Source organism: Dunckerocampus dactyliophorus, chromosome 1 (assembly GCF_027744805.1).
Source record: "Dunckerocampus dactyliophorus isolate RoL2022-P2 chromosome 1, RoL_Ddac_1.1, whole genome shotgun sequence".
In the NCBI taxonomy this organism is placed as follows: Eukaryota; Metazoa; Chordata; class Actinopteri; order Syngnathiformes; family Syngnathidae; genus Dunckerocampus; species Dunckerocampus dactyliophorus.
In genome coordinates this window covers 46,339,794-46,365,084 of record NC_072819.1, presented here as the reverse complement: position 1 = coordinate 46,365,084, position 25,291 = coordinate 46,339,794, and the positions used below count along the sequence as shown (strand labels likewise).

At 42.2% G+C, this 25,291-nt stretch overlaps 1 protein-coding gene across 17 annotated transcripts in view; it reads right to left on the bottom strand.

Moving 5' to 3' along the window:
• Window positions 1-25,291, bottom strand: part of LOC129189109 (R3H domain-containing protein 1-like) — a 40,941-nt gene that overhangs the window by 6,920 nt on the left and 8,730 nt on the right. For 11 of the 17 annotated variants that reach the window (XR_008572748.1, XR_008572749.1, XM_054790478.1 and 8 more), the window contains exons 4-23: window positions 20,648-20,665; window positions 20,127-20,216; window positions 15,609-15,732; window positions 14,956-15,034; window positions 14,753-14,812; window positions 14,361-14,501; window positions 14,052-14,160; window positions 13,771-13,866; window positions 12,320-12,345; window positions 12,047-12,100; window positions 11,220-11,452; window positions 9,797-10,066; window positions 9,449-9,606; window positions 9,192-9,299; window positions 8,179-8,532; window positions 7,949-8,081; window positions 5,789-5,946; window positions 5,263-5,399; window positions 3,688-3,791; window positions 1,716-1,900 (exon numbers count right to left, since the gene is read on the bottom strand). Coding sequence is in view for 15 of the 17 variants with exons in the window: in XM_054790478.1 (XP_054646453.1) it covers window positions 1,716-1,900; window positions 3,688-3,791; window positions 5,263-5,399; window positions 5,789-5,946; window positions 7,949-8,081; window positions 8,179-8,532; window positions 9,192-9,299; window positions 9,449-9,606; window positions 9,797-10,066; window positions 11,220-11,452; window positions 12,047-12,100; window positions 12,320-12,345; window positions 13,771-13,866; window positions 14,052-14,160; window positions 14,361-14,501; window positions 14,753-14,812; window positions 14,956-15,034; window positions 15,609-15,732; window positions 20,127-20,216; window positions 20,648-20,665 (2,637 nt within the window). In the remaining 2 variants the exon portion in view is untranslated. The remainder of the gene's footprint in view (window positions 1-1,715; window positions 1,901-3,687; window positions 3,792-5,262; window positions 5,400-5,788; window positions 5,947-7,948; window positions 8,082-8,178; window positions 8,533-9,191; window positions 9,300-9,448; window positions 9,607-9,796; window positions 10,067-11,219; window positions 11,453-12,046; window positions 12,101-12,319; window positions 12,346-13,770; window positions 13,867-14,051; window positions 14,161-14,360; window positions 14,502-14,752; window positions 14,813-14,955; window positions 15,035-15,608; window positions 15,733-20,126; window positions 20,217-20,647; window positions 20,666-25,291) is intronic. The other 6 variants (XM_054790518.1, XM_054790537.1, XM_054790546.1 and 3 more) reach the window with 5 other exon arrangements.

Here is a 25,291-nt window from a genome sequence, read left to right as displayed (position 1 = left end):
TGGAACAAATAATTAGACCACCCTTGTTTCTTCAGTTTATTGATCCAGTTTAATGCCTGGTACAACTAAAGGTTAATTTCTTTGGACAAATATGATGATAGAATATATATGATGATAACAAATACAGCTCGTAAGAGTTTAATTTAAGAGATGGTATCTAGCAACTTCCATGGTTTTCTTGATAATAAGCAAAACCATTTAAGTTCTTACATGAATAGCTATAGCACTGTACTGCCAAAAAAATGTAATTCTTATGAGCTATTTTTGTTGTCATTGTATTTGTCCAAACAAAGGTACCTTAAGTTGTATCAGGCATTCAAATGAACAAGAAACTAAAGAAACAAGGGTGGTCTAATGTTTTTTTTATACATGACTGTATGTTTATGCAAGCATAGAAAAAAATATATACAAAATATTTAAACTATATATATATATACATATATATATATATATATACATATATATATACATATATATACATATATATATATATATATATATACATATATATATACATATATATACATATATATATATATATATATATACATATATATATATATATATATATATATATATATACATATATATATATATATATATATGTGTGTGTGTGTGTGTATTTATTTTGTAGAAAGGCTTACTTTTATTTTGTAGACTGTAAAGTAAAAAGTGAAAGATATTTAAAAGGTTTGTCTTTCAATACAAAGCTTTGTGTTATCATTCAACATTTCAGCTTTCCCTCATTGTGCCTTTTTCTCGATTTTTACTATTTTTGCTGGGTTATTTTGCTTCTGCAGTGATGCAATGACATGAGCCACGGGCCGCGGATGGCCCCCGAGCCGCACTTTGGTCACCCCTACTTTGTGGGTCGGATTTGCGGCGTGGGCTCTATGAGCACATTACATCTCGGCCTGTTGGCTCAGTGTCGAGGGCGAGCGGTGGTGAGGAGAGAGAGAGACAATAGCCAGCCCTAACAAGCCGCAGCTCCAGGATTGTTTTGGAGTTACATGTCTATGGAGTTATACTTGTGCCTTAATTTTGAGGTAGCAAAGGCATATTTTGAGTCATATTAACATGCAATAACTACTGTTGTGTACTCCGGCACATCGCGGCGCTCTGTCACTCCCTCTCGCTTGACCCTTCTGCACGTTTCTCATTCAACCTTTGCTAGCGCGGTGAGGGGAGCCGGTGTACTAGTTTCTCTGGCCGGGTTTTGGGGACTGGGCTCTTAGCTGGAGCTTGCGGGTTGCTGGCGTACGGGCGTGTTCAGTGGTCGAAATGCATGTATGTTGGTCGCTCTCCGTGAGGGGAAAGCACTAATGTAATAATACTCCCCCCCCCCCCAACCAACATTCTCACGATCGACCGGCAAAGTTCCAAAGATCGACCAGTAGCTCGCAATCTATGGGTTGGTGACCCCTGATTAACAGAATGACTAAATTGTTGGTCGCTTTGGCGGTTGTGTATGTGCGTAACACATGCTAGCCGGTGGTGGTGTTCTTATAGTTTTTGGTTGGAAAATGTAATCATGAGCCAGTTGCAAACAGTCCCTTTAACGTTTTATTACGTCAAATATTTTTCTATGTGCAAAGTCTCCGTCATTGAGCTGATACAATTTGGGGGGGTTGTAAAGACATCTTATCAGCACCACATGGCATTTTTTTTTTCTGGGCTCCGTTTCTGCCACCGATGCGCTCACGCAGCGCTTGTACCTGTGTGTTGTCAGGAGGTGGCGGGCGTTCAGTCGGTCGGTGGCTGCGCTGCTGCTCAAGGCCCAGGTGTTTGTAGCTGGGCTGTTTCTGCAGGCAGGGGGAGGGGGCGCGGGGCTGCTGGCAGGGGGGCGCTGCCATTTGCAGCATCACCATACCGCTGCCGGGGGGTGGAGGCAACAACCCTGCTGATGATTAAAAAAAAAATAAAATAAAAAGGCTGCTGCAGTCACGATTATTTTTGCGCGGCTGGTAAGCAGATTTTATGTACAATGTTTACCATTTTTTATTAACACACCCCATCACACAACCTCATTAATGCATCCAGACTGAAGTGTATTTGTTTGCGCAAATGTGTGTTTGCTCAAAAGCTCTTTTCTAGCAGTTTTGTTCACCTACACACCCCATCCGTGAAAACAGCAGCACTATTAGCTGCTCAGCAATTAGATTTTAAGTGCCTCGATTATAAAGGCACATCCGTAGGGGCTATAATTGAGTCGTTCTTTTTTTCTGATAAATCTTCTGTGATGATCCGGAAGATCCAATTAGCTAATTACTATGTGCTGCATGAATGTGACTGGTGGGTCTTCAAGGAAAAAAAAAACAACAACAAAACAACAACAAAAAAAAAGGGAGAGGCTCCATCTGCCCCTTGACCTCAAAAGCAGCATCAGATACTTTAAGATATCGTGTTGCCAGGTACAAAACCCATTCTTAACATCAACGTTGATTCTGAAAATGAATCAGCTAATAACAGAAAGGACAGTGGAGATTTCAGACTTAGGCGGCAGATTATTCCCATCCTTGGACGAGCCAATTAAAAGTGTTTACTGGAGATGCGGGAGGTGAGGCTGGCGTGTGACCTTCAACTGACCTCATTACGGATGGGATTGGAATGATGGCTCCCATCAGTGCGCTCCTCAGCATTCACACATTTTAAAAAAAAAAAAAAAAAAAAAAAAAAGGGGCATTCGGAAGGAGACTGACAAACCTGAGCCTCGGTAAGCAACATAGGAACACATTTGTTGTTAAAGCTGTCTGATCTATGAGCATCTAACGCACAAGATGCCAAACTCAAGGCCCGGGGGCCAGATTTGGCCCACCATATCATTTTATGTGGCCTGTGAAAGCCTGAAAATAATGTATGTCAAAACGATTACTTTATTATTTGTATTAAGTATTATTTTTTATTTTTATAGTTTCATATTGTATATTACATAAAAAAGAAAATTAAAATGTGTATTATAATGTTATTTGTTCTGTCAATTTTGACAGAACATTTGTACTGCATGTGGAGTTTTTTGTTGTTGTAATGAAACCCCATTAAAAATGGGGATAGTTGGTACTCAAATTTCTGCTTAGCATGAGGTGATTATACATTGGCGGCCCTCTTAGGGTAACCATAACTGTGATGTGGCCCACGGTGATAATTGATGCCACTGATCTATATTGACAGAAATGCGTGCGGTTGTCCTATTTCATGATGTGATAAATAAATGACTGTACTAGTAGGAGCTGATGCTATCATTCTGTTTCTCTTCCCCCTCCCCGCAGCGTCTTTCAATCAAACGGCAGTGACCCATTCAACGGTGCTACCTCATTTTCAAGTGTAATATGCAGAATTTCAACTGAATCATGAGCCTGGCACGCATACATTATTGCAATCCGGCGAAGATGATTTCATTAAAGGGGCGTGGGTCATCTCTATGAAGAAAAGCATTCTGCCGTTCGAGAACAGCGAGCGCCAACAGTGAGAGTAATTCTCCAGAGCGACCAATATAAATAGCAAATGGAATGCATTTATATTGATGCAACACTTTTTTTCCTTTATGACGCATTAATGGCACTCAAAGTACTTTGCAATATTCACACATCAAACAGCCCACAGGGAGCAAAACAGCTAACAGCTGACATCCTGCAGTGACTTTAATGGTGGTTTCTACATGCAAGTAAGGACTTTAGAGGGAAAGTGTACCTGTGTACTGCTGGCCTTGGTTCTGCTGGGCAACACAGGGGGATGAGTTCTGAGGAAACTGGAGCTGCTCCATCATTGCGGAGGGGAGGAAACTCAAGGTGGAACTGTGAAGGAACATGCATGGACAGGTAAATTCAGCTTTTTATTTGAAGTTGAAATCTATATTCAGAGTGTAACAGTGTTTAATCCAATTAAACTATCCATATCTGTCTAACTCAGAGCAGATCTCATCAGAAAAAGTAGTTGAGGCAACCTGGCATCCGTCTCCAGGAGTTGAGCGAGCTCAACATTACAGCTGGTGTGCTAAATTTGAAATTGAACGTAAATCTCTTTGCAAAGCAGGCACTCGGCTCTGTAAGCAGCCTGCCTGCGGGGACTCATGTACAGCTGGCGCAACGTAGACTGCAGGTGGACAGGCGGCCCCTCGCGGGAAAAGCAAGGAGAGTGGTTCCTATGCTAGTGCATAAATCATTTCAGCAACACACACCGTCCTGCTAAAAACAGCCTCATTTCACACCCGAGACAATGAGAACGTGACATCCCTTGTGTGTGCGCGTGTCTTGGCCTCCCGTCTCTCGCTGGTGACGACCAGGAGCACGGCCGTGCGCACGTCTGGGGTTTGTTGCGGGTACTGTATGAGTGTGCGTAATGGTCCCAGAAGTGCTGCATTCACCGATTTCCAGATTGATTGGGTCCGTGGAGGTGGAAACTAATTACGTGTTTTGCTTTCTGTGAACTAGATCTATCAATCTGTTATAATGAGCGAGAGCCCGGCGAGCGCGACGATGGGGGAAAACTGCCAAAAAGCTATTGGAAGGGGTCTCTCAGTCGACAATCAACAGTAATACAAAGACGCGGCACACTTAAAGCTGAGGTAATGACATCATGAAGACCTTTGCTCAAGAGGTGCTTTGGGGATTCACTCATTGGGCCTCTTACGTCTAAAAATAGGAGACCACTTCACCAGCGAGGGTCAGAGTCACCTGCAAATAGGTTTCTGGGACACACCAGAGAAGAATCTGGTTGTTTTAAATGGATGAAAGTAAACCAAGGAGAGTTGAATATCAGCACAATTTGACTTAAGGGAGTTTTGTCTGTTAAATGAGGAAATAAGAGTTCTACATTACTGTTTTGGATGCGATTCTGGTGATTAAACAACTGCACTGATATTTTGCTTGTCTGATATCAATTATTACATTCTAAATATTGTCTTAACCCTGTGGTTCTCAAGTATTTTTGAAATACTATTTATCTGTACAAACCAGCGTATGAGTTGCTGGCACCAGCATCCTTCAAGTATAAACCTTGAGGAAATGTTATATTTGAGTGTAGACCCGCAGGGGGGCCTGTCCCATTATTTGAAAAGCGCTGCCTTAAATAGACAATAGATTTTAATAAAAGAATACAAGAATATGTTCATATGCATGATCTTGAGCATTTCCTTCCCAATAAATGAAAATGCCAATTTGGGATTTAAATCTAAAACGATTTCCTTCCCCTCTGGATTTACATGCATTAAAAGGGCTGTTGTTTCGACGAGGAAATGTGTGCAAGTATCAGTGTTCAGCTTGCTACCTCATGGTGGTGTGCTGGTTCGGAGGAGGGAGAAGGCTGTAGCAGGGCTGCATGCCAGCAACTGCCACTGCACCCTGTCCTGGCTGGCACGACACTAACATCGGCTGCTGGTGCGTCTGATGGGGCATGGACACCTGCTAGGAACCATCAAAATGGTGTTTAAAGTTAATACAGCATCAACGTAAAGCAATTTGAAGTCAAACAACACTGTGTGGTACTTTCCGAGTTTAATGTGGAAAAATAAATAAGAGGTGGTTATTTTCCTAACCACATCACAAATCAGTCTGCGCCTCATCAAGAATTTAAAGCCTATAACTTCCTTTCAGACACTTATTTCTATGAAAATGGCAAGGGTGTTATTGCGGTCACTGTTGTTCGACACCACTGCAAACTACAACCACAATAATGCACAAATTGTTCAAGTTAATCTGACAAAACTGAATATCTTTATAGATGCAACATTTTTATGTAACTTGTATCGGATCTTAGACTGTCTTGAGTGGTCACAATCACTGTATTTGTATACCTGATAGGACTGCACTGGAGAGTACTGCACCATCATCCCTTGCATCTGACTGCCAATACTGCTTTGCTGGGCACCAGTGAGAGCGAAGTTAGGTGTTTGCTGCACACCCACTACGGTCTGGTAACTGGACACAGGGCTTGACATCACAGGCTGGTGCACTGACAAACAAAAACAGGAAAGTACTTAGGGACCGTAAGTGTTAAGGATGAGCTGCTTTGCTCGTCAAAAAAAAAAAAAAAAATCACAAGCAAAAATGGTGGCACATCAATAGGGGAACTACATGGGCGGAGACTGTGCGTAGCGAGTTGAGCTGTTACAGCAAAGCACGGTGGAGGCACTTGGAGTAAATGAGAAAGTCAATATATTTGATTTAGCCTGCGGTGGCCTGAAACAGCAACCTGAGTGACCAAATGGAAATGGGGAGAAAAATATCAATTTCTTATTAGTGCCCACAACACCCAAGCGATCAGACTAGCTGTCCATTTTCCCAAATGGTGTGAAATGGTGGAGCTCGCTCCTTGCCAGAGGAGGAGGAGGGAGCATCTAAATGTCAAGGTGACAAGGCGAGACATTTGAAAATACAGTCCCCCGTGGCACACGTGAGGTGCTCCGAGCAACAAAGGAGAGGACATCCTTTTGTGAAGGTGTCTTTGCAGTCTGCCACCCTGGGAGAAAAGTACAATGAAACAATGAAAGCGCCCCATGAGGAGCGGCTATTTTTATCCACCCATGTCTCCCCACTTTCCCACACAAACGGAGCATGAAATGACCGCAATATTAAATGCGCCAGATTTATTCCATTTCAGCAGGCAGCACATGATTGTGCTTCTTCAGACGCAGATAATGGCCTACTGTCTCCTTGACGTTTTTGAGGGATGCCAGTTTGCAGCTGATGGATTAAATCCATCCACTAAACTGAGGTTAAGATTGATTTCTCCTTCGCTTTTGTCCACACACACACACACACACCATCCATCGGCGGCATGGCCTGCAGGTGAAGACTGAGGGGCTGAAAAAGAGACCGGTTCACTGTGAGATTCATAGAAGCCTCTCAGACAGCGTCCCGGCCCCGTATCCCGCCTCTCATCAGTGCTCTTCTTTTCAATAGGCTGGGACAACTATTACCTCCTCACACTTTCATCCTGTTGTTGTTTTTTTTTGTTGTTGTTTTTTTTTTTTTAAATAAAGACAGACAATGCAGTTATAGTTCCCTGAGAAATTGATGTTTTTGAGGCATTTTTATGTAGGGCATTTTCATTTGTTCGCTGTCGACCTACCGACCCACCCCAGCAGGGAAACAGACTACTAATGAAGAAACACTGATGCAGTCTCACACACAGAAAACATGTGTGTAGTATCGCAAGAGCGTGGGATTGAACAAAAGCTCTTACAGGAAGGCACGGAAGCGAGCTAAAGAGAAAAACAACAGAATCCTCAGGTGGCCAATCCTTCAGAGACATAAACTATAAAAGGAAGCTGGCACAATTGTTGGTCCTTCTAAAAAGTTATGGCCTGAGAACGGAGAGTCTCCCTTTTAAAAAAAACATTTCAGAACAACAAGCAAATACAAAGACTGCATGGCGCCCGAACAATCTAGGAAACCACTGTTGCTTCCAGTGACATGTGGTGAGATTCATGGCTAGTGAGGCACTGGCTCTTTTAGAGTCAGATTTACACGTATGGCCCCTTCAGGTGCGACAGAGTGCTGTCCGCTTCACCTTATGACTTTTCTCTGCAGTTTACAGTCCTATCAGCTAGAATAACGACGTCACAGACTTACATTAAACACATTACACATGCTGTAGAAAGTCATGGTGTATAATCTTTCAGCAAACATATTGGCAACATGCTAAAAAACAGGTATGCATTATGCAACCCACTTTTACCAGAGGGATTCAGGTGAGGCTTGTCGCTCTTTGTATTTGATCTGAAAATGCAAAAATTCAGCAATTTTTACTTAAGAAAATGTTAAAAATGACTGGAATCATACAGAAAATACAACACAGATCAGTGGACACATTAATATTTATTTTATGTCATTATTAGTGTTTTATTTTTCATAATGACCGCATGTCACTGGTTGCTTTATTTCAGAACCTGCAAACCTTCATGATTTTTTTTTGTCCCCCAAATGTGAAGGACAACCTACAGTTGTTGTACCTTGCTGCTGTGGCAGGTTTTGGCTGTGAGGGCCGTTATAGGCCAGAGGGTTTACAGGCGGACGGTAGTTCTGCTGTTGCTGCTGGTTGGAACACTGAGGGTGGTGGGTTGAGGAGCAGTAGCATGTGGGCATCTGTAAAAAGCACAAAACCCAAATTCAAATGAAAAAAACAAACAAAAAAAAAAATATGAATCAATTTGAACTGACTTATGCACAGCTACTGAGATACCTGCTGGATTGGTTGATGGATGTAGGTGTGTTGCTGGAGCACACTGGTGTGTTGCTGGCTTAGACTGGACGCAGGGAAAGCAGCATGACCTGGCATGCTGCTGGGATACGCATGGCTAGGACCTGGAGTTGGAAGCGGGACAGGCTGGCCTTGGAGCATCCCTGGGTGCCCCCCTGAGGACCCTGCTACCATGTAGTTGGCAACCTGCTGTGAGGGCGCTCCCTGCAATACCACTGGGGCAGGGTGGTGGTACACAGCTGCATAGTGGCGGGCATCAGCGGCTGGAGCTCCACTGTTGTTGGCCGACTGCTGTGCCAGAGTCATACGACTAAATTGGGTGTTGAGGGAGTCAGGCTGGAAAAGAGACAGGACTTGACACTGCTGTGCACATCCTCGGTAATAAACACGTGTTAATATAGACAGGGTCATTAAATCCAGCATGAGCACCAGCCCAAGGTCAACGGTGGCAAGTGTGCTCATAACAAGGATCAACACAGTGTTACCACTTCATTAAAATACAGTTATCTAATTTACACACCTGTAAGGTTATAGAACCTTTTAGATAAAATGCAGAGTTTAAATATGACCTGGATATATAAAGTCTTCAGAAACTAGTAGAGCCAAAAGTCAACTAATCATCCATATCACTGCTGCATGCCAGCTCTGGTCATTTCTGACATGTTGTTGGAAAAAGTGTTTTTAGTCATGGATTATTCAAAACTAACATCTGGTGCTGAATTAAATATTAATGGATATATTTACAGGCATAATTAGCCACAGTGGCCACAGAGTTAACTAAAACCAGGTCACAAATTAGGCCATCAGTCCCTGCTGGATTTATTTTCCACCAACATACACAAAAGGTTATTAAAAATGTTCAAGGTCACATAATTAAAACTATCACTGTGAAAAAATTGTATAGCGAAATTAGTATTTTAGCAGCTACAGTAAACTAAATAGAAAATAGGATTGACTTTTAATCAGCAGAGATGATGAATAAATGAATAATGTACCACAGTGTACTGTTGGGTAGGACAGACAGGCAGGAACTGAGGAGGAGGAAGATGGTAAGAGACCGTTGGGTTGGCTTCAGAGGACGGCTGGAATGGAGAACAAGTCGGCTAAGGAGGCAAAATAGGAGGAAAGAAGTCGAGACTCTTAATGTATAAGCCAAAGGCTCAGCCTAAAATAAATACAATGTTCTTTAGGCTAGAAAAGGTATGAATGAGTGGTCATCTTTAGTTTAACAAAAACTGGTGTACCCGCTGACCTGGGAGTGGAGTTGATTGGCTTGCTGTTGCTGGCTTGCAGCAGAGGTCAGCTGATGTGTCGACGCCTTCCCCTGATGTGGGCCCCTGCCGGCAGGGGGTGCAACACTGGCCGTACTATAAGCTATGCCACTGCTGCTGGGATGAATGAAAGTCTTGCCTGTCAAAAGACAAAACAAGGATGCGGTACAATGTAAACAGAATGAGGTACCCACTGCCATCAAAGCGCAAATCAAAAAGGGCTGAACGACACTGGCAGCCCTTTTGTTTCTCAGCAATGTGTACCCATACTTCATACTAACGTAAGCTTGTAGCAAATTGGTAAAAAACAGTTAAACAGATGTAGGTACCTGTGTGTGGATTCACCAGAACGCTGCCAGGTGGTATCCCTGAGGTCTCCAATGACAACACATAATAATTTGTTGCGTCAGCAGAAGGTGTCGGCTGTAATGGGGCCCTCCTGATCATGTTAGAAAGTGTTGAGCCTTTAGTATCTGCAGCTGGGTAGATTAAAGGTGCGCCTGGGATTTTGGGCCGCGAAGAGGCTGGCACTGTGAAAGGCCGGTGGGGACGGGACAGCGAACTTGAAGAAGAACCAACGCTACTGCATGATTCTGATCCTGGAGTGACAAAAAGACACAACAAAGAGTGAAATGTGCTCCTAAAAGATACCTTCCTGTTTTTATTTTCCCAAGCAGCAGCATGCAATGAGAATTAGATATGTGCTTCCGCTGCCTCTAATCGATAGGAATGCTAAGAGTAGATGGTGATAATTAAGCAGCGGAACAAATTCACAGTCTAATAACACAGCTTCACTTCCATTCTAAGCTCTTGGCGGAACTGTAGACAGAGGAATTGGTAGCGCTGCACCATCTGTGGTTGATGTGTCCCTGTATAATTACAAAATGAGCAAGACGAAAAAAAAAGCCATGGGTATTTTAAGCAGAGGAACAGGGACTCTTGGAGTGGCAACATTAAGTGTTTTTCCTTAAAACGTTCTTTTATAAATACCAGTATTGATTTTTTCTTTTTACTACTATGTGGGGATTTTCCATACATCATTTATGCAACTTCACTGCAAAGCAAATATCCTCCTGGACTTAAAATGAGACAAAAGTTCATGAATTTCTCTTTTTAGATTTCATCCCCATCTTTTATGAGCACCTATTGTTAGGTGGAGATGGTGTGCATAGTGTTGCATGGGACGATTATTTAAGGGTAGTGAAGAGACACCGCAGGCAAGATGTCCAAAACACCAAAAATACTGCCTTGTGGGAAAAAATAAAACAAGAATGACATAATGGTGAAAATTGGAACTGGCGCATCAGGAAAACGAATAATCAAACGGGGAGCACAGAGCAAGGGATCACTTCTCATGCAGTTCAGACCCTCTCAGGGATTCTAAAGTCTTCACTGTTAGCCTTTACGTACCTGTTGTTCATCTCAGTATTTACTATATACTTTTCAGCTTTGACAATTGTCCAGTTATATGGGAGGGCCCAAAGACTTTTGTGATAATGGCAGGGTAGCTGTGGGAATAACACATGGGTATGCTTCAAGTACAAGATGCTAATAATTGTTCCTTGTTTACCTGAAGGCTTTTCTATTTCATATGTCCCCCCCCACTCATAGGGTTTTCTCGTCCTTGTCATCAAGCCAAGATTGAGTAAATCGCATAAGAAATGCTTTTCTTTCTAGGCTGACGTCATTTGTTTGGTTTATTGTTTTCAACTTAAAAAAGGTTAACACTGGATTGTGCCTCTTCTCTCTTGCCTGTTTTGGAAAGCCTCCCAGTGCTCTTGCTGCTGGCGGTGCTGTCCCCTCGCACCAGGCTGCGGGAGATGCCGCTGAAGCTGCTGGCCTTGGTGATGGCAGGTCGGGGGGCCAGGCGGTTGGAGCTGTCCGAGCTGTCAGTGCTGCTCCATGGCCGGGGCTCGCCGTGTCGCGGCAGCGTTTCGGTCTCGGAGCTGCTTTGCCAGCTGGCACCCGACCGTCCGGCCCGTGACCTGGTCAGGGTAAAAGTCACAGTGTCAGACCCCATCTAGGATCCTGTGCTCACATTTGATTTTGAAAGGATTTGAAATATCAAAGGCTTGCATGAAGATAATGTTTGAATGTAGTGATTCATATTAACAGTTAGCCAAGTTGTAAACGCTATTATGTCACTCTTGGATAAATAGGGACACGTGGGCTCATTATTCATGTGGGATAAAATGCCCATATGCTGTTTTCTTGCTTTGTCTTTGCCATTTAAACATTACTTTCAAATTCTTTGTGTAATTTTTTTATTACGCTACACAAATAACTAATACTTTTCCTGGATTTATTCTCCCTCATTTTTATTATTAAATTAATCATTTCAACTTTATCAATTCAAGGAAAGGCTACAGTATATGGTTTCATTATCTAATTGGCCATGATTTAGTCCAGGCAGACTTATTTACATGAGCAAGCCTGCACTAAAAATCCTATTAAAATAGAAGCATTTCTGACCAGCGATAACAAATCCTTAGATCAACACTCCTGCCCCTGAGCGAGGTGACTCAAGGATTTTTGATTTCTGAAAGGCGGAGAGCGACTTGTGATGCGTCAGGCCTCACCTGAACATTTGCCGCCTCTGCTGGGTGCGCATACATGCGTCTTCATCCTGAGAGCTGATGGGAAGGAGGACGGGAGGTATTAGAGGCAGAACGCTGACAAAGGCACATAGTCACACCAACTGCTGCTTAGACAGAAAAAGGCAATTAAGCATACTAAAAATAAGATAGACAGTATCAGAAGAGTTGCGCTGACATAGTAAATGATTGTAATAACTGTGAAAATGATTCTGTTAAGACTCAATGAACAAAGACCGTATAAATCTGACAATTTACCTTCTATCCAGCATGAAGTGATCACCCTGTCAGAGAAAATTTAATTAATCAGATGATTTCAAGTACATGTGTCATCTTAACAAGAGAAAAACACCATGTTTTTTATTGACTAATAATAGTCTATAATAACTAAAGATGCTCCGATCAATCGGCAACCGATCAGTGTCGGCTGATTTCCGTTAAAAATCATGTGATCAGCATATGCCAATAAATGCCTTTCAACACCAATCACAAAAGCCAACCACCTGTGGCTGGTACTATTGCAGCCCACAGCGATCCATGCGTGCAGTGTAGCGTCTTGCCTTAACTAAAGTCTTGGGCAGCGTCCTCTGCCCACTTTCCTTCACACGACGGAGCGTGCCCCAAACAAAAATAATCATGTCTGCCGTGTAGAATAGCCAACACATGCCACGAAAACTATTTTGCGGGCGTAGCACGTTAAAAAGTTTTAGTTTAATACGGCATTTGAAGAACAAACATGTGACGGCGTCTTCGAGGCTCACTGTGTGATGGCAGCTAACGCAGCCATGTGGACACTCGCACGTATGTGCGCGACAGTCAGAAGGTTAAGCAAATAACTGAATTCATCTGATGAGATGACCAGCCTTTCTCAGCGATGGAAGACACGGGGTTCGCCGAGTGCTCTCTCACTCACCTGGAAGTCCTGCAAGGACACCGCCATTGTACACTCACATCCAGCCATAAACAGAATAGTGACAGACGTGAACACTGAAGAGGGCAGCAACACAGATTTTATCTCATTGGGATTCGGCGTCTCATCCTCTGTAAGTTTCATAAGTGATGTTCTCTTGAAAAAGTAAGTAAAATATGTTTTTATCTAAATTAAGGTGATTTTATGCTTCCTTTTTTCCATATCATATAGTCAGTAGCAAGGGTGCAGCCACGAATTCTGGGTCCCATGATGAAGAAGACGAAAAAAAAAAAAAAAAAAAATCACATTGCCCACCCCTCCCTTTTATTATTTCATTACTGATTTTATTAGTAATTACCTATTTTTTGGGCCCCCCGGCAATCAAGGGACCGTGGAATTGTCCTGAATTTTCCCCTTCATACGGCACCTCTGGCCAATAGCACTCATCATAAATAAATTTAAATATGTATAATTAATCCATGTGATCGGCATTGCATCGGCCGATTTCAGTCCTGGCAGCTCGGTATCGCAATTGGCAGCAGAACACCCTGATCGGAGCATCCCTAAATAACATAATATTCAGCTAGTTAATGTCATAATAAATTCATATTCATATGCAGAGTCATTGGTTGCAGGTAATAAAAAGTATCTCCATATCGGAGTAATGCCATCAATAAATTCTTAATCTAGCAGTGTAATTGGCGGTAAAAATGGGCTGAATTTGCACAAGAATAGATAACAGATTTGAGCAGCATGGCCCCCTCCCCCACCCCACTCCGCCCACACAAGGAGCTCTCACATCATGTGCAAATATCCTTTCTCTGGCTCGTTGGTACTCCTCCTCCCTCTCCTCCATCGATTTGCTTTTCTTGTCTGCTTTCAAACGCATCCGAATCTGGCAAGGACACGCACACATGCATGCACGCACGCACGCACACGCACACACACACACACACACACACACACACACACGCATCTTTTTTAGCAGCTATACTGGGGACACCAGATTGTCCCACTCGTACTGACATGTCAAAAATGAAAGTGACAGCTTGGCGGTGGCGGCGGGGTGGGGACACCTACCGTGCTGTCGTCGCGATCAAAGCTGGAGTTGTCTCGTTTGAGAATGTAGCGTTTCTGGAAATCGTCCGCCCTGTCATCCTTGATGTGCTCGGAGAATTTCTGATCGGGTCTGTCGGTGGGGAATTTTTAACAGTTAAGGAGGCAAGCTTCTTTTCAGGCAGATACTGACAGCAACATATGTTAATCAACATCAGGATAAAGAAAGCCAAACAAATGAAGAGTGATTGCAATGGTTTAATATTATTATTGCAGTAAATCCACCACTCAACTACAACACACATTATATCGTAAATGAAGTGAGATGCTCACATTCTTGTGCTGGTAGTTTTGTTGATGACAACGGACTTCCCAGTGAGGTCCACATTGTGGTCCATCCCGAAGTAGGCGGCCACGCGGTGTAACAGCATCCTGTGATAGGACGTCATAGGTGGGAATGTTCTTTTTTGGCTTCTAAATGGAGACACAGGGGAGCCGGTTAAGTGTGGGGATGAACTATTTAGATGAGATGCCAATCTGCCTACAGACAGTTAAGAGTGAGTCTTCATATTATGTGGAATAAAGCACAGCATCAGAAAATGAAAAGATGCTTTGCTGTTGGAGCGCTTGAAAGCCACGTCTTGTGTTTCTGCTGGTGCCAAAAATGTTGTGATTGAGAGCGATTTGGTCTAGATTTGATGAAACAAACGAGAAATAGAACCTACTCGTTATTGCCGATAAAGTCCAAGATTTCTTGTTCAAGCTTCAGCAGCATAATTCGGTCCCTAGGCAAATATTACAAAGGAAGCATTTTTCAGACATGTGACCTTGCACATTTGCACACATGGATATTGTCTCCTCAGTGCTAACATTTATATCTGAACCCTTCTTTTGCAGAGGTGGAATCAAGCGAGTGAGGTGCCCTTACCTGGGATTGCTCTTCAATGTGTTCACTAAAAACTCATGGAGATCTATGCCAGTGGAGTCGGTGTAGTCTTGACTGGAATCTAAGAAAACCACACATTTTACACAATTAAATTTTCTACTTCAAAATGTTACAGGGGAACAAAGAAAAAAGTATCCCAATAGTTAAATATTTCCATATAATTGTCTTTAAAAGGGAGTTTTAATTGCTCCACTATGACAACATCAAGAGTGCAAAAGAGACAACATTCTCACATGCCAAACAATAGGGTAGCAGCCACTAACTTGCTCCCCCCGGTAAGCATCTGGGACCTATAATTGGGACCTTGCCTCATCAGTGGTGTTCCTCCACAAAGGGAGGCAACCCCTGCCTGTGGGAATCTGTATAATTGCTTCGCACCTTGAGCATGCTGCAATTAACTGAATCACGCCAATTATCTAACTATAATAAGATTATATAGAAAAATGAGAAGAGCTTTTCGCCAAACGGGAGGGCACCGTGGCCTAAAAATAAAAAAGCACACATACACAAAGGACAATAAAATAAAATAAATAAATAAAATAAAAATCCAGACGAGTGCATAATGGAATGGTATGTGGTATGGATCATCTACACCAAAAAAAACATCTGATTAGTGGATTTTGATATCTTCTCACCTCTGGACAGCATTTTTCTCTGGTTTTTGTCAGCTTTGCTTGACTTGTCACAGCAGACTTCTTTCTCAGGCTGCTCCTGTGTAGCTCCATCTTCCTTTTCTAACATTCTAAGGATGAAGTCATCCTTTAAAGTGAACAGAAACACAGATGAATTAGAGCTAGAGATAAGAGAACTAAAAAAAAAAAAAAAAAAAAAAAAAAAAAAGTAGTCATTCTTTATCTACGTGCCCTCGATTTAGCCAGTGATTCGCCAAGCAGACCACAAAGAAAAGTGCGTTGGAGCTTCCTGCCACTTCAGGGTCAAAGTCAAACATGAAGTGGTATACAGCAGTAATAGTTAAGTAGTAGAAGGTAAATCAGGTTTTCAATTCTTAAACTTTAAGCGTAACAGAAATTCAAGGTTAATTCAAGACTGGCAACGCACAAAACAGGCAACTGTTATAGAAACTTCATAAAGCCTCACGGTTTATCACCCAAACTTGTCTCCTTGATAGTAATGATGTGCCTGCATCCATGAATTCCAAATCTCGATGGCAATTAATCTTCCAGATTAGCTTGTTTTTATTAAACCATCTGAATAATACATGAATTCTGTTCTCACATTATACAACGCAGCAAATTTCATTACTTAAAATTCAAGAGCATGAGGAGTTAGCAGTAATCCCTCTCTCTAGCTATAAAAGTTCTAACAACAACTGCTGCAATCTGACTGCAAGCCTGTGGTGGGTGTTGATTTTAGCGAGATCTAATAAAACAGTGGCCTTGGTTAACCTAAGCGCTGATGTTCCTCGCCACAGACCCATGCTGTTGAATAACAGCACTAGACGCTCAAGTAACACTGACAAAAGGAGAAGGTTACCAGTGCACCAACAGTGGATTACGTGTGTTTGTGTGTGAGGAGGGTTACCTCGGAGTGGGAGAGCAATCAAAAACTAATCAAAAGTGTCATGACCAACATCTGCATCGCAAGACAATGAGATGCAACGTTTGTATAATTTTAAGGGCTGTGGATATTTGTAAAAATATAAAATGCTAATGAGAGCCCCTATTGACGAATTCCCTGAATGGGACTCAGAGAAAGTGAATAGGAGTCGAGGGTGAGCGACAGCAAGTTCCTATGTGTGCCCATCAAAATGTTAACAGACAAAAATGGAAAAAAAACAAACAATTTTGGCAAGAAGCAGTGATGGTTGCCACTTAATGCCACCCTCGGTATCACAAGGAAGCCGTCTGGTTGATGTGCAGCTGTTGCGAGCTGCCTCATTTGTTTTCTGACACCCATTTACCTCAAGATAAAGGGGGGGAACAGCAGGAAAATGATGGTCTTCTGAATGTGTAATGAACATGCTGTCAATCTAAAACAAAAACTACAGCATGTATTCAGAGGCCCTTGACTATTGGCCATTGATTGGAATTGACAGGCAGGCATACAAAGTAAGTGTAGATGTTGTTTTTCAGGACGTAGAGACGATTTGGACAGTCTATGGATCTATACAGCCCTTTGTTGCTGCTTACAGTTTAACAATGAGGGAGTGGCAGTGATGTCTAGTAACAAACAATGGCACATTTGGTAATCATGAGCTACAGTTTCACAATGCTTGAGAGCCATTTTTTTAAGTTTTTGCTGCATTGCAACCTTTGTTACTCATTTTGGTTGACACTGTACTTTAAAATTGACTGAAAATAAATTTAACACACTGATTTATCTTCTCCTTTTTGTGAATCGAAGCGCACACACAGGCTATCCACATCGTTTCGTTATCGTTTCAGTTAGGGATGCTCCGATCAATCGGACACTTTCCATGAAAAATTGGCATATGCTGATAAATGCCTTTCAACGGCGATCACAAAAGCAGATACCCCGAGGCTAGCACTACTGCATCGTGCAGCGATCCTTTCGTGCATTGTAGTGTCTTGACCTAACGTCTTTGGCAGCGTCGTCCTCCCACTTGTCCCACAACAACAATCATGCCTGCCGTGTGGAACTTACTTGATGATCTTTTCTGAATCGGCAGCATTAAACCCTGATCGGAGCATACAGAGTTTCAGCCTCTCATCCACACGAAAATGGCATTCTGGGTGTCATGAAACGGTATTATTTATTTATTTATTTATTTTTAAACGGTTTCCAGAGAGAGAAAATCTGAAAACGCTGGCTCGTCGTTTTCGTATAGATGGCCGAACAACTGTTTTTTCAAAAAAGATGACCTCACTGATCCGTCGCCGTCACGTAACCTAGAAGTGAGCTTTGAAGACGAGCCAACATATTGGAATATTTCAACGGACATGACTCACCCCAGTCGACATTCTCCTGATATTTTGTTGCCTCTGTTTCAAAAATGACTCGTAGAAGTAATCTGACTTCGTCATAAGTCTAGACGAGTCGTAAGACGACGGACTTATGCGCATGCGTTCTTTCTTCTTCTATAGTTTGGTGTGTTACATGATTTTGTCTGCGCTTCTGTTTACAGCACCACACGTAGGTGGTGTTGTCACCCAGTGATCTGTCCCTGTGTGGATGCAACTATTTACTAATCCACCACAGTGTGGATGTGAAACTTTTTTTTTTTTTTACCCGCCAAAAAACCCCAGGAATGCTCCCGTGTGAACAAGGCCTCAAGCACAAGCACAGACCTGTCCTGTACTAATATTAATTTGGATCAGCACCTATACACACATGGCGATAATATGCCAGAATTTTGTAAATGTATCCGAAATTCAGCAAAATTAATTAAAAATAAAATCAAATTAAATAAAAAATGAAATCGCTCTTAGCTAGTTTCTCATCCAATCATAAAACAGTAGAAACCAGACAAGTAGTTCTGGCATAATTCGAAAAAAAGAGCAATGAAACCATCGAGCCAGTGGGAGAAATACACTGTACACAGTATACCATCAAACCTCCGGTTGCCCCTGTTCGGTTCAAGACAAAAATCACACTGCTTTTTTTTTTTTTTCTCCTTCTTCCAAGTACGGCTGCAATATAACCCACCATCGAGCTAAAGAAAGTTGCAAGTGCCATCACTTTGATAAGGACGGTGAGAAACACTATTGCATTCAAATTACTGTGCATACGACAATAACACTCTTGAATCTTGAAGATGCAGCAAAACATGAAAGTGTTGTCCATGTGGCTCTCCCTTCCCCTCCTCCCTGTCCGCCCATTGCTGTCTTTGCCAACAAGGGTCTTCAAATAAAAAAAAAAAAAAGGTAAAAGTCATGTTAAATATGTATCAATTTAATTAGTCATTTAAATCTACTTTGCATTTTTACAGCATGTAAAACTATAATTCTCTATGAAATGTGATTTGTGTTAATATTTTTGGATGTCTGGAATGGATTAATTGGATTTGCATTATTATTATTATTATTATTATTATTTTTCCCAATGGGAAAATTTGATTCAGTTTTCAACTCACCTTTTGGAAGAATGAATTAACAACTGAGGTATCCGTGTGTGTATTATCATACCAATGCTTTAATACCAATGTTTTGTAGGTCTTTGCTATTAGGGTGCAAAGGACATGTCTTATTTTCACTGTAACTGAAAAAAAGTATATGCTAAACCACACACAACCTTCAACAATCTGTCTGATTTTGCTCATTGAAGTTGTTTCCTGTAAACTGGCAAGTTTTAGTTTGTCTATTGATGCACTGCTACATTGGACTGTGCATTACTCATGCATCAATACACTGAAGTTGTGTCCAGGATTTTTGTATAGCTGTAAAATAGGAACAACAGAGGTCTTAATATGAATGCAATCTTAATGGCCTGAATGTCTTTTATTTCACATCTTTTCCTATTGTTGTAGCAGTGCCCTGTAGGTTAGCTTGCTGCATAACCCTGCTCAGAGGCACCTCCACCACTAACTGCAGCGGGGGAAATATCAGGAGTATTCAATTAGGGCATGGCGTAGCGCTCAGTAGCTGATGTGCGGAAATTGCAATTTCCTCAACATGATTGATGGCGGTAATACAGGACGTCGTGGGAGTTCAGGCGATGAGAAAGCGCGGTGGGAATAACATTGCCCTCTGGTTATGGGGCATGGTGCTGACTGGTTAAATCGCAGAATGAACACACCTGTGTGTGTGTGTGTGTGTGAGAGAGAATATATCATTAGCGGTGCAGAGTGGCATTTAATGGAGTTTAGTTTGATCAGAAGGTGGGGATCCGGGGGTGCTTTGCCCGGATGGAAGCGGCAAAAGAGTTGAATTAACAAATTAACGGCGTGCTTGCTATTTGTGTTTTGATGATACGATGCTTTCATCAGGCTGTGCTGGTCAGGTATTCAATCACAGCTGTCAGAAGTAGGCTGCTAATAGTGCGCTGGAGGTCCTCCATCTCAATTTTAATGAGCTGAGATGAAGAACTGATCCCTGGTCAGCACTTCCAGCACAGCTGTGTGATGTGTGACTTGGGCCGCAGTACAGAGTCACATGTCAGAGCACGACGTGCATCTGGCTGATGGGATGGTTGAGATGGAGGTGATGAATACAGTTCACTCGGGGAGTTTTTACCTTAGGTGAGGCTGAAGGCTCAAGAATTGGACAAGGAAAGGACTCCTCACAAATTGCCAGGCTGCGAACAAGCTTTAGCCTGGTGTTAGGCTGTCGAGGAGGGTGCAGGAGGTAAAACCATATACACACAGAAATGAATCAACAGCATCCAGTTACACAACCACAAAAAACAGGAAGCAAGCAAAATACTTCTCCAAAGTGGCTGTGCTTTTAAGATGCATTAAGTGACTCAACTTTGATGTTCCCTGACCAGATAATTTGATCCAACCTTGAAAAATAAAATGCAGCCACCATCACAGAGTCTCATGCTTCCTCAAACTGCCCCTTGAGGAACATAACAGCAATGCAGCAAGCAAGACATGGCAGGCTCCATCGTATCTGTATTGAGGCTTCTCCCCGCAAATTGCAAAGAAGTCATTTGAATAGACTGTAACCATGACGATAGGAAAAACACCCTCCAATGTAATCCAAGACAACAATTCACATGCTTCCTCAAAACATGCGAATGACATGGTCCGTACCTTAAATGACATCACTGGCTGCACGTAGGGGTTCGGTTGGAGGAAGGTATGCAAAGGAAAGTGCACAGTAGGTTAAAATCCACCAAGAAACTGCAGAACTTTGGGAGCAAAGAGGATTGTTACCTTTAAAAAGGAAACGTCTGAATTAAACATGACTGGCCTACATTTTGTGCTTGTGTGTGCTAGCATGTGCTAGCTCCTAACTCAAAAGTAAATCAGCAGAAAAAGAACATACTGTACCTTTGCATACCCTAAACTGAAGCACACTGACCTAATCTGCCAAAAAGAATAAAACAAAACAAAACCAGTACGGTATGTTGAGAGCTCACCATTCATTTGGAGCATGTGCTAATTTTCATTCTTTGGTGAGAATCTCTTCAGTGCACGTTGACAATTTTGACTTTGGAATGTAATTTTATCCGTGTTCTTCTGCATTTACTGTAAAAACTAAAACTACGCACAAAAAAAAAAAAAAAGAAGCACATGTTATATTTCCACATCCGTTTGTGCGTAGACGTTTACAACATACTCATCACGGAAATCAGTGTCATTCATTTTGGGCCCTCACTGATTTATTTGAAGTGTTCTTTTTCGAGTGCGGAAATATTATACAATACAAAATTTAAAAATATATATATCATGGTTTTACTGAGTGGCCTCTCAATTACATCCTGTAAAATGATTTGCAGTAGAAGTGCTGTTTGCAAAATACTCACACAATTTCTGTTACACAGATAACGTTGACAAAGTAGAGGAACTCTACTCTAAATCCAATGGTGATCGTTCATATCTTTTGTGTCCTCTGCCATCACAAACATAAATTAGCATGGGAAGAGCCTTAAAAGCCTTCTGTTTTGCTTCTAACAAACATCACATCTGCATTGGGCCAAATTACTCCAGGTCAATGAAACATTTAGTTAATGATGTATTGATATGTAAAACAATCATGTGGTGTCCAATCATCGCGACTGTTGCCACTCACATGAATGGTGAATGAGTGCAGGGCTTTATTTGCCATTATTCTTCATGAACTTTACATTTTACAATTACCTTTTTATATGATATGCGGCAAAAGCAGTTGCACTGAATGACCTTTGCCTCAAGCAGCACACAGGAAACAAAAGCCATGCATTTGGCCGTAAGCAACTTGGATCAGTGCTGCACTTGCTTTGAGCTTCCTTTATGCCATCATGTGAATCAGACTTGTGAGAGGGAGGTGGATACACAGAGCAGAGAAAGAGAGAGACTGGGTACCCACAGTGGGTACAAAAGCTCAGTGCTTGTGTGTTTCACGCACTAGTGCCTGCGCATGAGCATGAGAACGCATTAACAGAGCATGCAGAGGATTCAAGGTGGGGAAGGTAGGTGACCTAGCAGAAGCTGTTCCAGTATAAATTGCACCAAAAGCCCTGTCCTGTGCTTGCTAATCCCAACATGAAGCTCTGTCCTTCCTGTCTGTCCTCTAAAAATGAAGAGGACAACCCAACCCTCTCTCTCTCTCTCTTTCTCTCTCTCTCTCTTATTGAGCTTGAGGGCCAAATATTGCATACAGAAATTTAAACGGGCTGCTGCTCGCCCATTTCCAGTGCTCGTGACCTACCGCACCCTTTTCAATACGAGGTAATATGCAAGTGGAGGGCAGTGGGAAAGGTGGGACAGGGTTGGGACTGTGAGCGTATCGCCACACCAGCTAATTGAGTGACGTGGGACCGTTGGGGAATGAACAATGCCAGCAGCAGATAAAGGAATGGGAATGGGGTGACGGAAAAGGCTGAAGTCAGCAAAAGTAGGACGGCCACCAGCAGAGGATGGGGCTCCAGAGCTGGAGACAGATGGCGGCAAAGTCACACAGTTTACCCCCTCCTCTGTTTGAAAGCTTTTCACCCTCTACCCAGATTTTGTCCCCATCCTATTCCACCTCAATCGCTGGCACAACGAACATCTCTAGCATTTCACCTGCAAAGAAGGCATACCTTGTGGCACTGCCCTACTAAGCATATGTCCTGTGACCACAGAATAATGTGAGTTTCAGGATACGAAATAAGAGTTGGCAGGAGGCGTCCACATTGGACACCCATGACAAACTTCAGGGAGGTTCACTCAAAGTCAGGATAAACCAGAAAGGACAGAGGCAAAATATCATGGATGCTACATTTTCTTTATGCACCGCATTTCTGGAATAGCATATTTTTTAATACATTACCTGCACACGGCGCCAAAAACTAATTACACCAGAAGTTGCATTTATGATGTTTAAACTAAAAAGGTTTACACTATTTAGCGGATTACCAAAATAGTCAGAGGTGTGGCGCCTGGGCCAAGGATGAACCCAGTGTCTCCTCTTGGTTTACAACTTATCTAAATTAGGAATGCCTAGACTTAGGAAATGTCTGTGCTCCAATTGCAGAGTAAAATTTAGCATGAATGATTTTGTGACAAAAAAAATAAAAGGCTCTTAATTTAATCATGAGCTCCTTTTCTTCAGCATGTTGTGTCCCACCCACCTTTAGAAAGGCAACCCCATACCCCTGCAGTTTCCCCAAGCTGGTGTCTTCGTTTGGGCATAAGCTGCTCTAGTTCAAGTGTAGATATTCACAACCTAGTTGTTGGTTAGACATAGCACTAAGGTAGAGCCAAGCCCTGAGCTATCATTCCACTTGGTGCTAATTATATTTTTCAGGATTTTCTGCGCTGAAGCAGCAAGGGGGTGAATCTTCTCAAACGCCGCAGGTGACAGTATATCCCCCAGGCAGTTTGCATTTGACGCTGAGTGTTGCTGAATTTTCATCAAGTCAAGTGTGGTGAAAAGTAGAAAACTGTTAGACGAGCTATTGGATGCACTCAGCCCACTCAGAGTTCTTTAGGCTGCTGACCCCTCCCAAACTCACTGACTTGACTTTTGATTTGGCTTGAGGAAAGACATACTTCCAATCATATTTGTCTCCATTATGTCTGTGGAAGGTGGCTTTCACAGCTCCCTCTACATAGTGGGTGGAGTGAGAGTGATTGGTAGGTTGTGACCTGCGTGGGTTGCAGACAGCAGTCAACAAATATGTATCCAATGTGGGACTTTTATTTTGAAAGGCATGTACCGGAAAAGTGCTGCAGTCTCGTGACTTGGCATTAACATTTGATTAACTTTTGTGTTGATCATAGACACGATGGTGTCATCACTACGACCCGGGGTAATCTGATCTAATCTAAGTGTGGGCCTTTTTGTTATTTACGGTTTGAGATATTTGATATCTATTAAATATGATATTTATTAAAAGGGGTGATCACGTTAGTTTGTGCTCAATGCTAACTTTTTTTTTTTATTGCCCATAGTTTGTCTGGTCCTGCAAGTTATAGTCAGGTGTGATTTATATATCAAAATTTATGTACAGTATAATTTAAAGTGCTCATGACACCAAAAAAAAATGGACAAAAAAACCCCAAAACAAAATAAAAGTACTCACTTAATAAAACATTTTTGTCATACTGCAGTCATAGACAAACAAACAACTATAAAACAGCAGTTAAATGAAGTGGTGAGTATGACACGCCCCGCTCCCGCACCCCCTATCGAGTATTTCAAACAGACGCCAACTTGGTTGCAAAGTCATGACCAGAACACATTCCAAGAACCAGATTCAAACACAGAAAAGCTAAGAAAATGACATACTCACAACAATAACACAATAATAACATTCACTGATATTGTGTTGTGATAACTATGATAAAACACACACAGAAATGGCCACAATGTGTTTTTTTTGACTGCCAAAAAGCGACAGACAGCTCCAGGTACACTGCAAACTAAAAAGACCAGTGAGCAGCGATTGCCGCATAATTAGCCCTGGAATGAGCCCCCATAATATTATACTAAGATTCGTAGAATAGATCTAGTAAAAGATACGGATTTACTTACTGTAACGGACAGATCGGCTGCCAGATAGGCTGGAAAGATAAGTGACTGCAAGCCATGTTTTGCTAACAATTCATGTCTAGAACACAAGGGCTGCAACACAGCCATGAACGCAGAGGAAGACAACTTTTTCTAATATTGTGTTTTGAGGAGTATTTTATGTTTTACTGGCAGTGATAGTCACAGCTCTAAGCTTGCTCTTTGCAGACTGCACAGAGCCGAAGACGATAGACAACGATTGTTGTTTAGGAAGAAATTTGGCATGAAAACCCATATTGTTATTAGAAGATTCGCAGTGATGCTGCGATCAAAGACGACCCTTTAGCAAACCAGATAGGAATTGGCACTGCATTTGCGCCCAGCACTTGGCTGGCTACTATGAAAGCAGAAGCAGAAGAAATGCAGATTGACTTACTGCCACCTTTTTGACTTTTTATTTCCATCTGCGGGACAGTAACATTTGTCCCACACTGTTTGCCGACGCATCTCATGAGGCGAATGGTGTCTTTTGTAAATGTAAACAGGCTGACTCAGTCACCCTCGAGTGTTCCAGCAAAAGCCTTCTGCACAACGAGTGGGCATAATATAAATAAATATGTAACAAGCAACAGAAGTTCACAGAGAAGTGGGACATAGTGTGTAGTGGAGCAGAAGCACTGGGTGGGACTGCCCAGATCTGACGTCATTTCCTCCAACTCCTCCAAACATGGAAGAACTGATGGAAATTATGAAAATAA